Here is a 20086-nt window from a genome sequence, read left to right as displayed (position 1 = left end):
TGTGTGTGTGTGTGTGTGTATCCTGCAAACTTCAATTTAAAATTATGCTATACAACATGGTAAATATTCTACATTATTCGGATTAATAAAATAAATCAGAAATTGCAATGTAAAAAAAAAACCATCAACTTATCCTATGTAGTTATCATTTGATGAAGTGTGTTGTATTGATTTTGTCAGGTATTATTGCTGATATATGTCCCATAATGCAACTTGACTCCACACCTACAAGAATACAGCTTCTCTACCTAGCCACATTGTAACTTCCCAGTAATAAACAGAGCCACACTTTGTCATCTAGCTTGGATTTACTTAACTGTTGTAAAATTCGCTCTTCAAACTTATTGTTCCTGTGTCTGTTATATCAACACAATCACCAGCCAGATCTCAACCATAAATAGGTTATGTACAATTAAAAATCTGCTAGACTAGGGGAAAAAAATGATTAACGCATTTCTGCCTGGGCAGGAAAAAAATACAAAAATGAAAAAATAAAAATATATATATATTTAGATACAGGTATCATATATTATATGTATTACCTACCAGTTAAATCAGTTTCTGCGCTGTTAGCACCCTGTGCACTTATCATACATGAAACAGTGCTACCATTCTGTGACTGATCCACCTCTTCCATAAAAATTCAATATCTTACCAAATGAAAAAAAATGAAAATATGACATTACCTAAAGATTTTGACAATGGGGTTGCTTTTGCTTATTCTCTAGAAATGGTCTTAAGGAACTCTCACAGCTTGCTAGGGTGGTTAATGGTTTACAAGGGACTGCACGCAGCTGATTGGCTCTTGGTGCTCGTGTCGTCACAGACTTGTGCATAAGGCTAGCTACACGGCAGCTGGTAACATGCAGTCCAGGGAAGGCAGTTCAGATGGAAAGAGACAGCCAGTGGAACATTGACAGACCTGTAGAATCTTCAGCACCACCGCAGCTAGGCAACGCATCTAAATAGAACGCCATCAGAAGGTCTGCTTTCATCCTGCCTGGCCAACACAGGACACAGCAAAGACCTTCCCATAAAAGCCTGGTTTACTGATACTGCAAGTGTGTTCTGGACTCAGTATTATTAACCCCAACAAGAAGAGGACATCACACTCATATGGACTAGGTAACTTCCTTTATTCAATCTGTGGAGAGAAGACCCAGGCTGTCCATCCCAGTGATCAGCCATCTCCAGCCATATCTCCCCCATAGGGAGGTGTGTGTGTGGAAAGCATTGCACTGACAGCAGAGGCAATGCTGGCAAGTTAGAAGCCAAAGCCCCCCCTCCCTGTCCTCCTTTGGTTTATTTTGGACGAATCTGCACTTTCATCACTGACTGAGCTACCTCAGATCCCAGGGAAACCACTGATCAGTGTCAGGCTTGTTTTCCTCCTTTCACTCCTGCTACCTTCCCTCTCCTTGGCTGGGAACCTCCTTCATCTCAGAAGCTGTGCTGGCTCCTGGCTGCCTGTGGCTCATTTGAGACTATAAGGAAGAGATTTTATTTTTTGATATTATTAGAATCATTATTCTTTTTGTTTGTTTAGTTCTGTTGTTGCTACTAGTGTTTGGCTTCTTTCGCCAGGATCCTTTTCCAGCTTCCAAAATATCCTCTAACCAAAGACAATGGTACACTGTGCTGGATGCGAGAGGCCCATTTTGGACCGTTTCTTGTTGAATGTACTGGACAGGGCTTGGCATGTGAAGTGTGTTCAGTGCTGTGAATGTAAATGCAACTTGACAGAGAAATGCTTCTCCAGAGAAGGCAAGCTTTACTGCAAAAACGATTTTTTCAGGTAAGTGATGGATCAGGCTCACCCAAAGGCCACCTATGGCTCACAGTTCCATGTTTGGTCCCAGGGACACATGGATCGCGATGGAAAGATTAGTCTTGGGACGATGCTTGAGGAAGTCGTGAGAATTCTAACACCTGAACCCAGAGATACCTATGGATTAAACCTGGCACCGAAAAAATATATTAATTATTGATGCTCTCTAAGCTCCCTCATTCGCTGAGCAAAACCTGATTTATTGTCATCGGCATTTGTATAAAACACGCATTTATTGAAATATACCTCCAAGTGTAGAGTATATTTGCTGGTTTGCTGTGTGTTCTTGTACAAACACACCATGTGTGTTTGAGTGTGTGACCTGCGATAAGGCAATATCTTGAATTTAATACATTTACATAGATTGTGTGTGGAAGCTGAAAAAAGGAAACCGAAATGCTTTTAGATATTTTCTTATATGTTAAATATCTATCTATCTATCTATCTATCTATCTATCTATCTATATATCATCAATCTATCTATTTATCTATCTATCTATCTATCTATCTATATATCATCAATCTATCTATTTATCTATCTATCTATATATCTATTTATCTATTTATTTATCTATCTATCTATCTTGTATTTTTTTAATAGTGATGTTTTGCTGTAGTTGATATTTTATTAGTAAAACATTACTAGTATTAGTTTGGGCTATTCTTTTAATACAAGAATACTCAAACAATGACAAGACGTGTCTCTGAACAGGCTAGATAATCTACAACTGGCCCTTGTCAGCTGTGAATTTATTTAGCACCATCTGATGAATATTTCAGTGGTGACAAAGTAGAGATAAAGACTCCTCGGAGATCGCCTGAAAACGGATCTAATGTGCTCGATCAGTGCGAGGGGGAGCTGCTATCAGTCCCCCAACAGATGCACACACCATGCCACACCGTGCATTGAGGAGAAGAGCTCAAAAGTGCCCAAATGGTTTGATAATTATAGAGCCCAGACATGGTTTCCCACGCAGTGTTTCTGGAGGTTAAGCGACGGGTTAAAATGATAATTTGATGGATGAAAGTGACATCTTTTCCTCAGATAAAGAGCTGATCTTTCATGTCAGTGAATTTTTACAGGCCCAGAGAAAGTGTCATTTTAGATCTTTATTTATATATATATATATTTTCATTCTTGTCAAACGATGTAAATAATGTCCTACATCTCTAAGCATTTCCTACTGCAAAATGGACAAACACATATCAAGGTTATTTTTTTATTTACTTTACTTCGAACTGTGGCGAATTAAAATTCAACCAGCAACATTAGAGCAGAAAATTATAAAAATGTCAAATTAAAAAAAAAAAAAAAAAAAAAAAAAAATATATATATATATATATATATATATATATATATATATATATATATATATATATATATATATATTATATATAATACGCCCTACTCAACTACAGGCGCAGCTTAAATATGTAAGCTTGCATTTTTTTTTTTATCATTATAATTTTATAGAAAATAGGTGATCACAAGTAAAACACGCCATATTGTAGAGAATTAAAACAAAACCGTAAAATGTAAATACAATCCAATGTTGCAATTTTGGGGTCAGTTTGCTACAGATCGCAGATTAGTAAATATGCCCTTATTTAGGATATATTGGACACAAATCATACCGTATAGCGTTCTATATACACGAATATTGTGGTTTATTAAGATAACTTGCACAAGTAGAAAAGGTCTCTTGAAAGGGTGTTGGAATTATAAACCTGCAGCATTTAAACATGTACTTGAGAATAGTTACTCAGTCACACACACTGAGGTGTTATTTGTTCAGCCACAATGCCCAGTGTTTGCTATACTGTATGGGAGACATGCTTTTGTGTATTCAGGAATATCACAGAGAAAGGAAATCACACTTTGAAATGTACTTAACTTGACTCATCGCTTAGATATCCTGTCCTGCTCTCAGCAATGCCAGTGTCCCATGTAGGTATTATGGGCTGTGGATTTTAGTAAATTAGTGATAACTAGATTTAAAGGTGTTTAGGGAGGAAACCACAGAAAACCCAGACACAGTTTGCAGAAGAATGAGCATATTTACTAAACAGCGATTGGTAACTGACTTGTAAAATATGGGGTTAAATATTAGAGAAGAGGAGGAATCTCCCCAATCCCATTGAGTAGGTTTTGTTCTTTAACTTTTATTTTTTTTTTTATTTTTTTTTTATTTTTTTTTATAATCTGCCATTTCGTTCTAAATTTTTGTTTACTTACTATTCCCCATTTTGTTGGCTGACAGGCATTGCATAGCTAGTTAATGTGCAAATATAATATAAACAAATATATAAATCAATATTATAATGGTGTTTATTACTATTATTATTCTTATTATTTACAGTGAATATGAGATTTGAAAATATGACTTTACTTTTTAGAGTACATGTATTATGACTATAAATAAATGGTAGTACAATTATTAGTTTTTGTAAGGAAAAAATATTTTAGGCTATATATTTTTGTAGTCTTGAGAATTTTCCGAATTATACATCAAAAAGGTTTACATTAAACAGTTGTAAAGTCCAGTTTTGGTCTATAATAGTTTTTACTTGTAAATAGCTTTGATGATTAATTGCTTATTTGACCCCAATTCTCCTGTGTAAAGCCAATTTCTACCCCCTTAGCGATCCCCATTTCGCACTATTACGTAGAAAATGACTTATTATCATAAAACACATTAAAAAGGGGACGTTATGTAGAATACATTAAAAATAATATAATGCACTGTAAATGGAAAAATTAAAATTGTGTAACATATCCTCAACAAAATTTTATATTATATAAATGTAATAATTTATAAACATTGTATACAAGGTCAACAAACATTTGCATTTAAATAACAAAATCACTTAATGTTACAAAATGTAAATAATATGCTTTGTGTCTGTTAAAATAAGGTCATGTTCTGTATGAAACAAACAGAAACATTGTAATCTTTGATAACTATGCGGAAAAAAAATATTTGTTATAACCATAGGACAAGTATTATTAAAATATGGACACCTTCATCTAGGAGTATATTAATTCAGTCTTAAAAAAAAAATAAAAAATAAAAATCTTGAGGGTTTATTCGCTGAACAGTGAATGGCAATTAATAGACAAGTTGGATAGAAAGCTAAATTAGATTTTTTTTTTAAAGCAAATATTATTTTTATAAAATTTGTGATTAATATTGTTTTTTTTTTAATTTGTGTACTTTACAGAATAAATCATTAAGTTTGATACAGTTATAGATGATCTCATCGTTTTGTTGTAAAATATTATGCTTTAATATTATATCATACATATTTTTTATCTTCTTCTTATTCTAGACGTTTTGGTACCAAGTGTGCAGGCTGTGCCCAGGGCATCTCTCCCAGTGACCTGGTGAGGAGGGCACGAAATAAAGTGTTTCACTTGAACTGTTTCACGTGCATGATGTGCAACAAACAACTCTCCACTGGAGAGGAACTTTATATCATTGACGAGAACAAGTTTGTCTGTAAAGAAGATTATCTAAATAACAATACTGCCAAAGAACACAGTCTTCTCTCAGGTAAGGCTTGCTGGCAGTGCTTGGGGCTGAGGGTGACCAGGAAATGAGCGAAACGTTAGTCGATCTGCCTTTGTATAATCATGGCAGTAATTTGTACTTATCACCCCCTGATGTTTTGTTAAAAATGCAAATCTAAATGGAGGGAGGAGAGGGGCAGAGAGAGAGAGGGAAAAAAGAAAGGGAGAGGGGAAAATGGAGGAAAGAAAAAAAAAAGATGTTTATTACTATAATCAAAATACATACTATTTTGTTAAAATCCTGAATTTAAATATAATTCTGAATGTTGAAATTCTAAAATTTTAACTTAAAGAGAGCCCCTTTCCCCTTGATTAATACAAGTAAAAAGCAGTGGGTTGATGCAATCACCCTTTGTTTGATATGAATCATTTTTTCCCTCCCTGGAATAGTAACAGGCAGTGACCCCAGTTTATCTCCTGACTCTCAAGACCCATCTCAAGACGACGCAAAGGACTCTGAAAGCGCTAACATCTCAGATAAGGAGGTTGGGATTAACGAGAACGATGACCAGAACCTGGGAGCCAAGAGGAGAGGACCCAGGACTACTATCAAAGCCAAACAGCTGGAGACTCTGAAAGCTGCCTTTGCTGCAACCCCTAAGCCCACCAGGCACATAAGAGAACAGCTGGCACAGGAGACTGGCCTCAACATGCGAGTGATACAGGTAAATCTTGTGTTGGGCGAATGCCAACTGTGCCAATGCCAAATGGATTAACACTTGGTTAGCACACTCCAATGTGGAGTTTGTCTGGAAAGCCCTAAACAATAGCTATTGTTTGCTCTGTAGAGTAAGGGCATGGCTTTCCCTAGTCACTACAGATTATATGACGCACAGACTCCTGTAGTGTTAACCCTTTCCAGTGCCAGTGAGACGGAAAACGCGTCAGGGTAACCATATGCGTTGACGCAACACAGAAACATGCATTCTAACAGGATGCAATTGGATATTTAGTGTTACATGCACATCAGCAGTATGCTGATAATAAAATAATACTAATTTGGCTATATTTGTGCAGAATTAAGAACACAGTGTCAAAATTTAAATCACTGTCAAGAAAGTAATATAATATTAGTAAAATAATATAATACAAATTATATATCTATATTTTTCAACTGTCATTATGCATATTTATGTAACAATTATTTAATTTAATCAGGAGTGGTGCCTGATTGGAATGCTCCCAAAACAATGAAATGTTGTTTGAATTTCACATAAACCTCTGGATTGATTTTATATTTTGTCTATTTAAATTTAATGCAAAATTGCAGAATTAGAAATTTTTTTTTTTGCTTTTTAATGATGGTGGTATCTCTGCCTTCCTATGACTTACTATCGGTTAACATAGAAATAATTATTTACATCACATTATGTATCTCTGTTTATAATATTGTTTATTGAGGACATCTTTGTAGGGTGAAAATGAAAATACAATTTATCCTAAAGATGTTTAGTAATATCTTGAATTAAACTCATATCAATGTTTACATACAATAACAAAAATACACTTAAACATAGTTTCCAAGCAACATTTTACTAGTATACACAATAGTCTACTAGTAGAAACAATAAAACTATTAATGGTGACTCCAAGAATAATAATTATACTGTACCAATAGAGTGTTCTCCTGCAAAGCCTTTGGGCTGCCTGAACTGCTAAATTATAATCGTTACTTTGGAGTGAAATATTGTACAAATGTGCTTGCAGTTTCAACTCCTATCTTATCATTTATTGGCCTTAAAGGATTGAATAGGGGTATCAACTTGCAAATGGACTAGAAATTAATAACCATAAATGTGAGGGGTTAATGGAAAAATAAGAATGACAATGAGCTGGGATTATTAAAAGGTTTATAAACCCGCAGAGCTGGGGGTAATGGAGGGTTAAAAGATCATTAAGGCGAGGTTAGATTGGAAGAGCTTCGGTGTGAGGATAATTAGGAGTAATCTTGTCAGGGTAATAAGAATTAACTCAATCATTCTTGACCTAAAGGGGAAAGCCAACCAAGGGGGTGGGGTGGGGGGTGGTGAGGGGGTGGTTAAATGCCTTTAAATGTTTAATTCAGTGTAAACTGTAAAGAATCGGTAGCCGGTCCTGTAAATATATTTTACATATATTTGAGTGGAGAATAGTCAGGGTTTCTTTATCCACGCACGAGTGGGTTATCTTTCATTAAACTGCTATAGTGGAATCTTCCCACAGAGACACTGGAGTTCACCCAGGTCATCTACAGTCCCAGGGGGTGAATCCTAGTTTCTGCCAGGGAAAAAAAGTTAATGAGTGACAACGACATAGTGGAAAAAGTGACTCTAGGTTATTCAATACCCTCTTCTAGACAGACACACTGTAACACTGCCTTATTATTGTTATTTTATTATTATTATTTTTATTTTTAAAATATTATATTTAAAATTCAACAAGTGCATCGATAGGTAGATAGATAGATAGATTCCACAGGACAGTTATTATAATTGATCTAGGACATTTGTTATAATAAAATAAAAAATACAACTAACGAGAATCCCTCATGCTCTGCAATTTGCTTCATGCATGGCAATTATCAAAGGAGAAGCCTACAGTACAAGTTAATAGATTTCACAGCAAGTTAATTTATTTTTTTTGGATTATTTTTTTTTTTAATACATATATAAATAATATTTTATATTATAGTTTTTTTTTTGTTAGTTTTATGTTACAAATTGCTTAATGAGGTGGGTCATCCACACAAATCGACATAGCTAAAATGTAAAAAAAAACATAGAACATTCCACAAACGTATGACATTCTAACTAAATCTTTCAAAGTAAAATGGCCGTATAGCTGCAAATAAATGGATGTGTGTGTGTTTTTCTGTGTAAGAACAATATAAAGACTGACTGACATGGCATTGTACAGCACTTCGCAATAATAAACATTCATACAGTGTGTGTGTGTGTATGTGTGTGTATGTGTGTGTGTGTGTGTGTGTGTTTGTGTGTGTGTATGTGTGTGTGTGTGTGTGTGTGTGTGTGTGTGTGTATGTATGTGTGTGTGTGTGTGTGTGTGTGTGTTTGTGTGTATGTGTGTGTGTGTGTGTGTGTGTGTGTGTATGTATGTGTGTGTGTTTAACACTTGATCTGAACAGTTATCACATTCCTAAAAATGTGTATATTAAATTTAGTTTAGTAGGTTTTTATTAAAGAATGAGTTCCTAACGGGCGTTGATTAGTATATAGCGGGATAGCCATATCCAAGCTTACTTTTTATGTGATCAGATACAATAATATCCACCTATTATTTGTATATATGTTATTTACACAGATGTATAAATTATATATAAGGTGCATTCACAGTCATGTGGATTGAATCTTTGCTAAAGCAATGTTTTGATCGAGTAACCAATACATACAAGATATATCACCAGATTCATGCTCATATCAGATGCAAGAAATCCATTTTGACCCATTAGCCCCATATAATAATTAGAAGTGTATTTTTAAGTAGCATTTACTCACCTGGAATCATTAGAGAATATTCCCAATTGATGAACACAGCTGTTCCAGACAACCAGGAGCTGGGATAACTGAAAAGGGAGACGATAGCTTGTTTTATTTTATTTTATGAAGATGTATAGTGAAAAGTCAATTAATATCAGTAATCAATCTTCAAAAAAGGGCAGTATGGCAATTTTATTAATAATGCATGCCCAATATATTTAGCTTGTGGAATAAAAATTAGACAACTAAGCCAGGTCTCTAAATAGAATACATTACTTTACAAGGGTTTATTCACTAAAAGGTGAGCGATGACCCCCCCCCCCCCCTCCCCTCAACCGCCCCCCTCTAAATCGACAGGGGTTACTGTTTATTTAAGCTTAGATTTGTCAAGTCGGTTGTTAGATTTATATTATCCCTTATTTAAATCTATACATCCATATAATGTACAAACCCAGGATTAAATGGGTATATTTACTAAGTCGGTGATTATATAAAACTGTATTTTTTTTACAAAGGCAGCCGGACGAATAAAAATATTTTGAGATGAAGATCATCCTGATGTGGTTATTTTGCAATTCTCTACCAATTTCCGGCTAAGTGAATAACCCTGTCCAAAGTTTGTCATACAACCTGAATTACATTTAGATAACATCCGGTTATAAAAAGGAGACATAGCAGTGACCTTGATAGAAACGCCAACCCCCAACCATTGCATTTCCCCCGATACATATAAAAAAAAACTAATTCCGATACAAAACAACCAATAGCATGAGTTCCAAATACACTTTCAATGTAATATAAGAAAAATATATATATATAGTTATATTGTTATATATTTGTATATTTATATATTTGTCAATGTTTCGATTCCATAACAATCGAGATTAAAGAATCTTCAATTGCAATTCGCATTTATTTTGTCTATTGTAGTGGCTTTGGATCTAGCTGCATTTCAGTATTGCTAATGACGCTAATGTGACGCTGTTTTTGCGCTTGCAGGTCTGGTTTCAAAACCGACGCTCCAAAGAAAGGCGCATGAAGCAGCTGAGTGCGTTGGGAGCCCGCCGGCATGCCTTCTTCAGGAGTCCCCGCAGGATGAGACCTCTTGTGGACAGACTGGAGCCAGGAGAGCTCATCCCCAATGGACCCTTTTCATTCTATGGAGGTAGGGGGAACACTAAATATCGATATGCCCATGATGTATAATCTTTTTATCCTGATCTTTCGAAATTACAACTCACATGATGCTCAGCCTGCTTTATAGACTGGTCAAGCTTCCAGTGAGCTGGAGCTGCTAGATAAATGTGGCAGTACTGTAATTGAATCAGTGGTCTCTGCATATATTCACACTCGCATAGCAAAGTCCTACTTTTCTCTGCCAATATTATAATAGATAGGCATTTCTTACATCTGTTTAGAATAGAATATTAAGAGGATATTCTGCAAGCTGGTATTTAATTCAGCTCAGTTTAGTGAATAATCCCCATCTGTAAAATGCTATGTAAGACAGCGGTCCATTCAATAGCACAATGTAAGGTACTTGGTCCTTTAGCTATGTAAACATCTTTACACACAATCATTCCTAAGCATACACAGGCAAACACAGCCCAATAAGAATGTAATGGGAATGCTAGGCTGGCATTTTTTAAATAATGAATGCAAATATTTTAAATGAGAATTTTAACGATGAAGGATGAGATTGGGTAAAATTGCTTGAGCACTAAAGTGTCAGAAATGATATTTCTGTTGATGTTACCCAGACAGGCGCTAGGTCGACTCGTTTTGTATGGGCCCTATGAATACAGCATAGCTGCAAATCAGATAACCTCATAAATATGAATGAATGGCTGCTCTCAACAGTTCAAGTTTATTGTAAAGCGAAGGAGAGGCCAGAACAGTCTAACAGATTCAATCCTTCCTTGCAAATACACTGAATGTACTGTGTGTGTGTGTGTGTGTGTATGTATGAGTGTGTGTGTATGAGTGTGTGTGTGTGTATGTGTGTACACCTGTGTTTGTGTGTGTGTGTGTGTTTGCATGTGAGTGTTTATATGTGTGTGTGTTTGTGTATATTTATATAAGTATGTTTGTGTATGGGTGTATGTGTGTTAATGCATGTGAGTGTTTATATTTATGTGTGTGCTTATATATGTAAGTATGTTTGTGTATGGGTGTTAATGCACGTGAGTGTTTATATGTATGCGTGTGTGCATTTGTTTGTGTGTGGATCTATAAGTATGTTTGTGTATGGGTGTATGTGTATTAATGCATGTGAGTGTATGTGGCTGTATATGTTTCTGTATGTTCATGTGTTTGTTAGCTAACTGGGCATTTATTTATGAATGTTACATACACTTACCCTAAAATGGCCCAGGATAGCCACATCCCAATGATAGTTTCATATTTGATCAATCAATGTTGATCTTAAAAGGAGTCTGTTGCTACAACTGAGCCGTTTCCCGATCTCTTATCAATGACACCAATCTACACATACCAAGAAAACCTCAGCAAGCCTTTGGGTTTTCATGCTTGAAATACTTTGTTAATATTTAATAGAGTTTCTGATGGTTGACTAGCATACACCATTCTTCAGTGAGTTCTATGCACAAATACAGTGCAATGCTTTGCTGCTTTGCTCGCCATCAGTATTAAACCACTAAAAGGGACTTCTCAAGCTGTATGTGGAATTACTGAAGGTACTGTAAAGATAGACAGACAGACAGACAGACAGACAGACAGACAGATAGATAGATAGATAGATAGATAGATAGATAGATAGTCAGTACATTGTTAAACACAGATCTGCACACACAAGTCAAACCTCAAGACTTCCTTTTCCCACAGAAATCTCTGATTTGCACTAATATTACGATAAATAGGTAGAGAGGGGAACAGATGGATAGATAGATAGATAGATAGACAGACAGATCGAATTATTACATATGAATAAATATGGAATATGATGTGTACTACATGTTCTTGTCCAGGGAAATCATGTGCCAGGTAGAGTTAGTAGTGTTATAATAAAGAATAGTTATGGCTATCGAAGCCTAAGATGTTTCATATCATTTTTAACTAGTGCAGGATGCAACAAGGGATTTGCATGCATTGCTTTGTATATAATAACTGTTACAATATCAGCTGAGAATTGAAAATCAGCTGGTTTAAATATGATTATCTGTTCTATCTATCTATCTGTCTGTCTGTCTGTCTGTCTATCTATCTATCTATCTATCTATCTATCTATATCTATCTATATCTATCTATCTATCTATCTGTCTGTCTGTCTGTCTGTCTTCTATCTATCTGTCTATCTATCTATATCTATCTATCTATCTATCTATCTATCTATCTATCTATCTATCTATCTATCTATCTATCTATATCTATCTATATCTATCTATCTATCTGTCTGTCTGTCTGTCTGTCTGTCTGTCTTCTATCTATCTGTCTGTCTGTCTATCTATCTATCTATCTATCTATCTATCTATCTATATCTATCTATCTATCTATCTATCTATCTATCTATCTATCTATCTATCTATCTATCTTATTTGTCTATCTATCTATCTATCTATCTATCTATCTATCTGTCTGTCTGTCTGTCTGTCTTCTATCTATCTGTCTATCTATCTGCCTGTCTGTCTGTCTATCTATCTATCTTCTATTTTCCCATTGTTTTACATTTCCCCTGCCAGTGTTATTTGGTATTCAAAATTGACTGAATTAGCGGTTTAAACTTTGTATCAGTTTAAAAAAATGGAATCAGTTGGAATCAGTTTAAAAGATGGAGATATTTTTCTTATATTTTGGCCTACAGTTTGCAAGTTACCGGTAACGGTGCACTGTCTTGCATTGTGCTAATGAACAGACCCCACAGTCTTCCAAAACGGTTTTGTTTTCTGTGTAATTATACATAACACAAGTTACGTTGCTTAGTGACGACTAGAAACTAAAGAATACATACATTTGTTAAATACTTCCAGTATAAAGCATAGCAGCACATAGGTTGGGCATTATTGGGCTGCATTTCCTAATACATTATAATACATATATAATATATATTTATTTTTACATATTTGTAATTTTTTATTATGATTATTTTTTTTTTAGATTACCAGAGCGAATATTATGGCCCAGGAAGCAATTATGACTTTTTCCCACAAGGACCACCTTCATCTCAAGCCCAGACTCCTGTAGATCTTCCATTTGTACCTTCTTCTGGGCCAGCAGGGACCCCTCTTGGTGGAATGGACCACCCATTACCTGGTCATCACCCTTCCAGTGACGCTCAGCGTTTCTCTGACATCATGTCCCACCCACCAGGAGACTCTCCAAGCCCAGAGCCCAACCTACCAGGTTCCATGCACTCTATGTCTGCAGAAGTCTTTGGTCAAAGTCCCCCCTTTTCATCTCTATCGGTCAATGGAGGTGCACCGTACGCCAATCATTTGTCACATCCACCAGAAATGAACGAAACGACCGTATGGTAGTCTTATTTTTCTTTTTTTGTTTTTTGTTTTATGTTTTTTTTTTTTTTTTTATACAAACACAAAAAAAAAAAAATCCAACAACAACCAAACTAGACAGACTGGAGTAGTCAATTTATCATTCATAGTTCTTTCTTGATAAGTTGTGGTGTACAGAACTGGTAATTATTAATTTTATTGTCCACCCCCCACCCCACCCCCACCCTAAAAAAAGATGTACATTTGGGATTGAACTAATGACCTACAAGAGATCTCAATGAAATGGGATCAATGAAAAACAAAAAATAAAACCTGAAAACATTTATATTTTGTATGGTGGCGTGTGGATGGTAAATGTCACCTTGATATTCTGGTGACCCAAAAATCTCAGTCCTTTTTCACTTTCATAGTCCATGAAGAATTCATAGGTATGAGAGAGAACCTGCAGCAGTATGCAGTATATCTGGATTGTTCTCAACATTCTGAGTATGTTCCTCAGATATTAAAATGGAACAAACCTGGGAGAGCTTCAGACAATACACTTGCCATCCAGGTGCAACAAACATTTAATTGCCAAAATGACAGAATACAACAATGTAAAGCCCTCACAATCAACTATTCTACCTTCACAAAGCTAATCACAAAAAGTAAAAATAAACAAACAAAAATAAAAATCCTCATGATCAGGGTCTGCTGTGCCAGATCTGCAAACAGACTGACTTGAAATAGATTCTACCTTCACTAATAGCGAAATAAAGAGACTATTGAACTAAAAAAAAAGCAGTCGACTGTTTACGTATGACTTTAAATTCAGGAGCCTAATGTTTTAGTAATAATCCTGTTTTAGAAACCTCTTTGTTCAAAAATAAAAAAAATAATAAAAAATAAAAAAAATATCGAAATGTTTTGAGCAATCAAACCAAATGATTCATTCTACTTAGTTTTTGTTTTATTCTGTTGCTATATGGGGACTGATTGCAAAAGCTTTTTTTTGGTACACTTGTGCTAGTTTAAGATGTTGTTTACAGAAGGTATAATTATGAGCATTGAGTGAGGTGCCAAATAAAGTTAATTAAATAGCACAAAAAAATACTGTAAGGTGCATTAGCACCAGTCACCATAGAAAGTATTTAAATGTGTTAAAAACAGTAAAAAAATAATAATAATAAAACAAACAAAAAAATTTGCTATACTTTTTAGTCATGTTGAACACTCATTGACTTGTTAATGACTTATATAGACAAACAGGTTTTATTTTTCTGTCCTTAAAGAAAAGTCCAAAATATTTAAATTTTATGGTCATATATGCAGTTCTAAGCTGCTTTTTTCTTTATATATTAGATTTTCTCATACGTCTTTTATTGTTATAATAAGAACCTAAGCTTGTGTGGCCTCCAGTGCATATTAGACCATTCACTGTATGAAAGGAAAACATGTTGATAAATTTGTGAATTTTTAATAAAAAATAGAAAATCTGACGTTTAAATAACTTGTATGTGATTTATCGCTCGTCAGTTAGTTTATTCAGAGCAAATAACTCAAGCTTTTTTTTCTTTTTAACATTTATTGTTTTGTCTGTTTTTTTTGTTATATTTTTTGAAGTTCATTGAATCAGAACAATGCAACTATAGAAATTGGTATTAAAAAAGGAAGTATAATCTAAGTAATAATAATTATTTTCCTATGTGCAGAATTTATATCTTGGCACTCTGTTAAAATAGCGAATACCATAATCCCTTTTATGTATTTTGTGCTTTCTTTATTTAATAATATAGTATGAAAACATAAGAGGAGAAAATAATGAACAATCCAATTTTAATTAATTAATAGACTTCATTTCCATCAAAGATTTTTTTATTTTGTTTACCATTATTGGCTATTTGACTTTTAGTATTAATTATTGTTATTATTTTCAATTACTTGCAGGACATAGTATGACAGCTTCTTTGCTCCCCCCAACCCTGGAGGCAGGACACAGATTAGCAATCCTTAAGAACAGTATATAAAAAGATGTCTATTTATATTGGATATTGCAGAGTAATCAGAAAACATATAATATCCATCAGGAAAAAATATATGGGGGTTATTTACTAAACTGTGAGTTGAGAACCGTGTTTTGAAACTTTAGCATAAAACAAATAACAGAGTTGTTTATTAAAATTTTAAATTCAAAGACATTTCAGATTTAAGGTTATAGTAACCGAATCCAAGAATTCTCTAGTCATGCTTCTTGTTCTGCATTTCGTGCCTTAATTTTAAAAGAACAACAACAACAACAACTGTAATTTGGGAAAATATTAAGTTAGTGTTTGACAAATCGGTTATGGAGGTTTTCCATTCACCCCAATACGTTGTTTAATGAACCCTCACCTAAAATTTACATGTGAACTGAATAGTGGGAATGAAACCCTCAATCGTCCCTTCAAATAACATTTTACAGTCAGGCATATATTTTTTAATTGCACTTTTTTTTTTTTTTTGCTCCTTTCCCCTAAAGAGTAATCAGTAATCACTTATACCTATTGGTAAAATATAAACATTTAAACTAAACTAGTAAAATTTGAAAATAATTGCAATTAAACTGATATTTTCTAGTGATTTGTGGGCGGAGTTTCATAATTCAGGCCATCAAAGGAAACATAATAAAATACATATAGGGTATAATCAAGATTTTTTTTATTTTATTTTTATTGCTGTTTAAATTGTCCAAATCGGTGTTAAACTCACCATCTTTAACCATCAATCATACATCAAATTAGCTAATTGAACGTGCTTTCAAAATGTAGTTTATATCATATATAATTGCTACAATATACAATATTTGTTGTACAACAATTTCATTCTGCTATCTAGATTATAATCTGCCTTGATATATAACTACAACAGTATACAATAATCTGCAGTGTAATAGATAATTGCAACAATATACAATCTTATTTGTTATCATATATGATTGCTACAGTATGCAATGTCTGTTATAAAATACACGATTACTGCAAAATACAACAAAATATTTAGACTATAAAATTGCAACAATATGCAATATCCGTTTTATAATAGATGGTCGCTAGTATAATAGACAATACAATCTGTTACATATAATTGCTACAATATGCAATATCTGTTATGTAATATTTTGTGTATGTATGATATATATGATCGTTTTTGTTATTTATATTCCTACCCTGGAATGGACCTATTTTCCTTTCTAGTCAGTAACACTCTTCACAAGCCATTGCATACAAATACATTGCCCTGTATTTGCATAAAATCCCTCAAATCATTTAAACGGGCTGTAAATACATTTTATATATACCATTACTTAATTTGTTTTGAAGGTCATGCTGCTTTCAGTAATTCAGCTGAAAGCGTCCATGGCAAGAAAATGTGTTTTTATTACGAAATCACATTTCATTTCTTGATTATTCAAACCATTGAGTATTGGGATAGATTGTGCATAGGAATGGGATTTTTTTTCATTTTTTTTTTCATTTATTTTTTATTTATTTCTAATAGTTTTGCATCGCATGTTTTACATTGTATACACAATATACGTTCAAGTCTATGTATATCATTTTTTATTAACTGTTTTGGTGGCTAAAATTCAGCCTCTTTTATCTTCTTTAATTTATTAAATACAGGTTTGAATACATTATAAGTAAAAATGAAAAATAGTAAAAAAATACACTGGATATTACATGTATATATAAAAATTACATTGGCATATTAGCAATACGAAATTATTGCTAATTATTATTGCATATTGGCAATACGAAATTCTTATACAGTGTAGCACTTAACTGAAATATATAAAGTTTATAAATGTTAATTATTGCTACCAGCATTGTGAATGAAACACCAACATGTTCCGGAGTGCTGTACAATGCCATGTCAGTCTTTATATTGTGGTGACCTTAATTCTCACACAAACACACACACACTGACACACACACACACACACACACACACACTCTCTCTCTCTCTCTCTCTCTCTCTCTCTCTCTCTCTCTCTCTCTCTCTCATGCTTCACTCTATTTTCCCTATATATATATATATATATTTTTTTTTTTTTTCTTATGTAATGCTCAGGAACTGTAAATCCCCATGCATTGTAGACATTACCAAAAACAGCCAGCTGTGCAATAGATGGATGCTGTAGATATATAACAGTAGCCTGGCTGAGTGTCCAAAAAAAAGAGATTGACTGCCGTATTAAATATTGCTAGAAGATTGCAGACACAGAAAGGCAAGGCAAGTCAACTGATAATCTGACAGCTGAAATGCAGGCAGGAAAAGGAGATCCTTGTCAGGTTTAGAAAAAAAAAATATATATATACGCCTTTTTTCATTTACAAGCAAATATATTTCACCCACCCATACTTATAAATAGAGTGTATGTGTACATTAGACATATTAGGAATGAAGAGGGCTCCTCCACAGTACGTCACGTGATCAGCCAGTGCTGGACAGGAATAGATCATTAATACATAGAAGGGTGTCAGCTTGCGTTCATTCTTTTTAAAATGTTAGTATGGAGGTAGTAAAAAGTGGAACTTCTGCCTTGTAGAACTTCAACTCCCATGATTCTTTGCCTGCCTCTAGGCTGCCGAAGCATTACAGGAGACTTAATTCATCAACATTTAAGGTTCTATTTTTTCCAGCCGTATTTTAGAACATACATGGATAGGAGAGGCTTATATTCTTTTTTAATTGTCCTATTAATACTACAGTGGGTACTGGTCTCTGTTTACCTGTTTTCTTCCAGTTCCAGTGTCAAACCATAGTCGCACCCCCGCTTTACGTTAAAAACGTTTTGCTTCACAAACAGCGTCAACTCGTTCAAGGACTAGAATCTGAAGAGTGTATATTGTTGATTTAATGCAAGGTGTAGGAGAATAACACAATTCTGTTATAATATGGAGACCGCATGGTAAAACTTAATATTAACAAAACGTACTCATACATGGGGGCAATTTTAGAGTTGTATCTATAAATTGTGCAAATGGGAATACTTTAGCTGACCTTTGGATTAATTGGATTAATGAGTTGAATGATAATTGACTAAAATGCTGTACTTTATAAAATTTCATAATTTAATTTGCCATAATTAGGTCACTGCATGCATCCAAATCCTAATGGAAAGTTTCAGAATTGTTTTAAAGTACACCATGTCCCTGTCCCCTGGGCACTTTCTACATCATGGGGTCTAATCACTAAACAGGTGATTTTAGAACCGGCTTGCAAAATTTAGATATGGATACATTCTCAAATTCAACTAAACTATGTATTTAAGGGGTTCCTTAAATTATTACAACTTGCTGTTTATTGAATAGACACCAAGGTTATAAAATATCCATCTATCTATCTATCTATCTATCTATCTATCTATCTATCTATCTATCCATTCTCAAATTCAACTAAACTATGTATTTAAGGGGTTCCTTAAATTATTACAACTTGCTGTTTATTGAATAGACACCAAGGTTATAAAATATCTATCTATCTATCCATCCTAAAACACATTGTCTAAAAACATCTTTATACATTATTTTGCATTCCTTTCCAACAGCACTTACAATGCTGACACAAAGTATACTAAATTGAAAGCAATCTACAGGAACAGGGCTGTCCTCCTCTTCGCTTTCAACATTACAGTGCTTGCACAACTCTCCATGCTTTGTTACCACATTGTATAGCTGTACTGAGTATATAAAACACTCAATAGCCAACTGACAATAATAATTATAAAATGAGATCAGCACAAAATTAGGAGGAAGATCCTCTGACACCAGAGGCCATTTCAGTTAATGGACATCAAAGGTGAGATACAGGGACAAACAGCAAGAATAAAATAATCACTTAGATGTATAGCATCCCTATAGGTCAATAGGCCCAAAGCAGTTGCATTATTAATGTTTACTTTATATTTTTTAAATTTATGTATTATACCAATGCAACAGTGTACCCCTAGTTATATACTGGAACTGTGCTTTTTATTAATTAATTGCTTCTCGGTCATTGTGTTGCACTCACTCTGTACAGGCTGTCTCCTGTTGTGTGTGCGTAGGGCTTAAGCCAAATGTGTGACATCACAATCACACAGAAGTGAGAATATGGAGACTGTGTACTACCGTAGCGATATGTTTACTTTATGTCACACATGTAGTTCATATGTATATAGAATATAGAATGCACACCATAACAATCTCAAAAAAATATTTACATTTTATTATGTACAAAAAAGTACCAGAATGTAAACATATAAGAAAAAATGAATATAAACAAAGTAACAGAAGTAAAGGCAGATAAAATAATAGTAATAAATTACCACAAAAATCCTTACAAGCCTCAGACAGAAACACGAGTCACCAAACCCCCCAACGTTTCGGCACCAACTGGCTGCCTTTATCAAGGGTACCACATGTGGTTCATAACATCTACCTTGACAATGGAAATTTAAATTCAACTTCTGTCATTTGGCCCACCACATATTTTTAGGCCCAGACCCATAACGCCCTTTTTACAGCAGTGACTAGGGGGCTAGACAGGCCTGTGCACAATGAAAAGTCTTGGTCAAGCTTCGTCCTTACTCCCCATTCCTATAGTGAAAGGGGGCCCAAACTGGTAACCTACCGAGATCCTGCGGGATATTAATATTTCTACACAAGATTAATGTAAATGTGTGCCTTAATGAAAATTTCTCATCTAGTTTGTTGGCTTGCTGCAGGACCAGTATTAACCA

General features: G+C 34.2%; 1 protein-coding gene across 2 annotated transcripts; it reads left to right on the top strand.

Annotated features, from left to right (window-relative positions):
- Positions 1-878: 878 nt before the first annotated feature.
- LHX1 (LIM homeobox 1) lies at positions 879-13565 on the top strand. 2 transcript variants are annotated; one of them, XM_063452908.1, is made up of 5 exons: positions 879-1795; positions 5159-5382; positions 5829-6064; positions 9875-10040; positions 12989-13565. In XM_063452908.1, the coding sequence occupies exons 1-5, from the start codon at positions 1626-1628 to the stop codon at positions 13366-13368; spliced, it is 1176 nt and encodes a 391-aa protein (XP_063308978.1). In that variant the 5' UTR covers positions 879-1625; the 3' UTR covers positions 13369-13565. The 2 variants fall into 2 exon arrangements, with proteins under 2 accessions (XP_063308978.1, XP_063308970.1); XM_063452900.1 differs by having other exon boundaries at positions 5790-6064.
- The last annotated feature ends 6521 nt before the right edge of the window (positions 13566-20086 follow it).

This window comes from Pelobates fuscus, chromosome 1 (genome assembly GCF_036172605.1).
Source record: "Pelobates fuscus isolate aPelFus1 chromosome 1, aPelFus1.pri, whole genome shotgun sequence".
NCBI classification, from domain to species: Eukaryota; Metazoa; Chordata; class Amphibia; order Anura; family Pelobatidae; genus Pelobates; species Pelobates fuscus.
The sequence above is the reverse complement of the archived record's forward strand: the minus strand, read 5'-3'. Positions and strand labels throughout refer to the sequence as shown.

Coding starts and splice junctions, on each gene's coding strand:
- LHX1 (XM_063452900.1), top strand. CDS start 1,626: ATGGTACACTGTGCTGGATGCGAGAGGCCCATTTTGGACCGTTTCTTG. Junction 5,383..5,789: donor AGAACACAGTCTTCTCTCAG/GTAAGGCTTGCT, acceptor TCCCTGGAATAG/TAACAGGCAGTGACCCCAGT. Junction 10,041..12,988: donor ACCCTTTTCATTCTATGGAG/GTAGGGGGAACA, acceptor TTTTTTTTTTAG/ATTACCAGAGCGAATATTAT.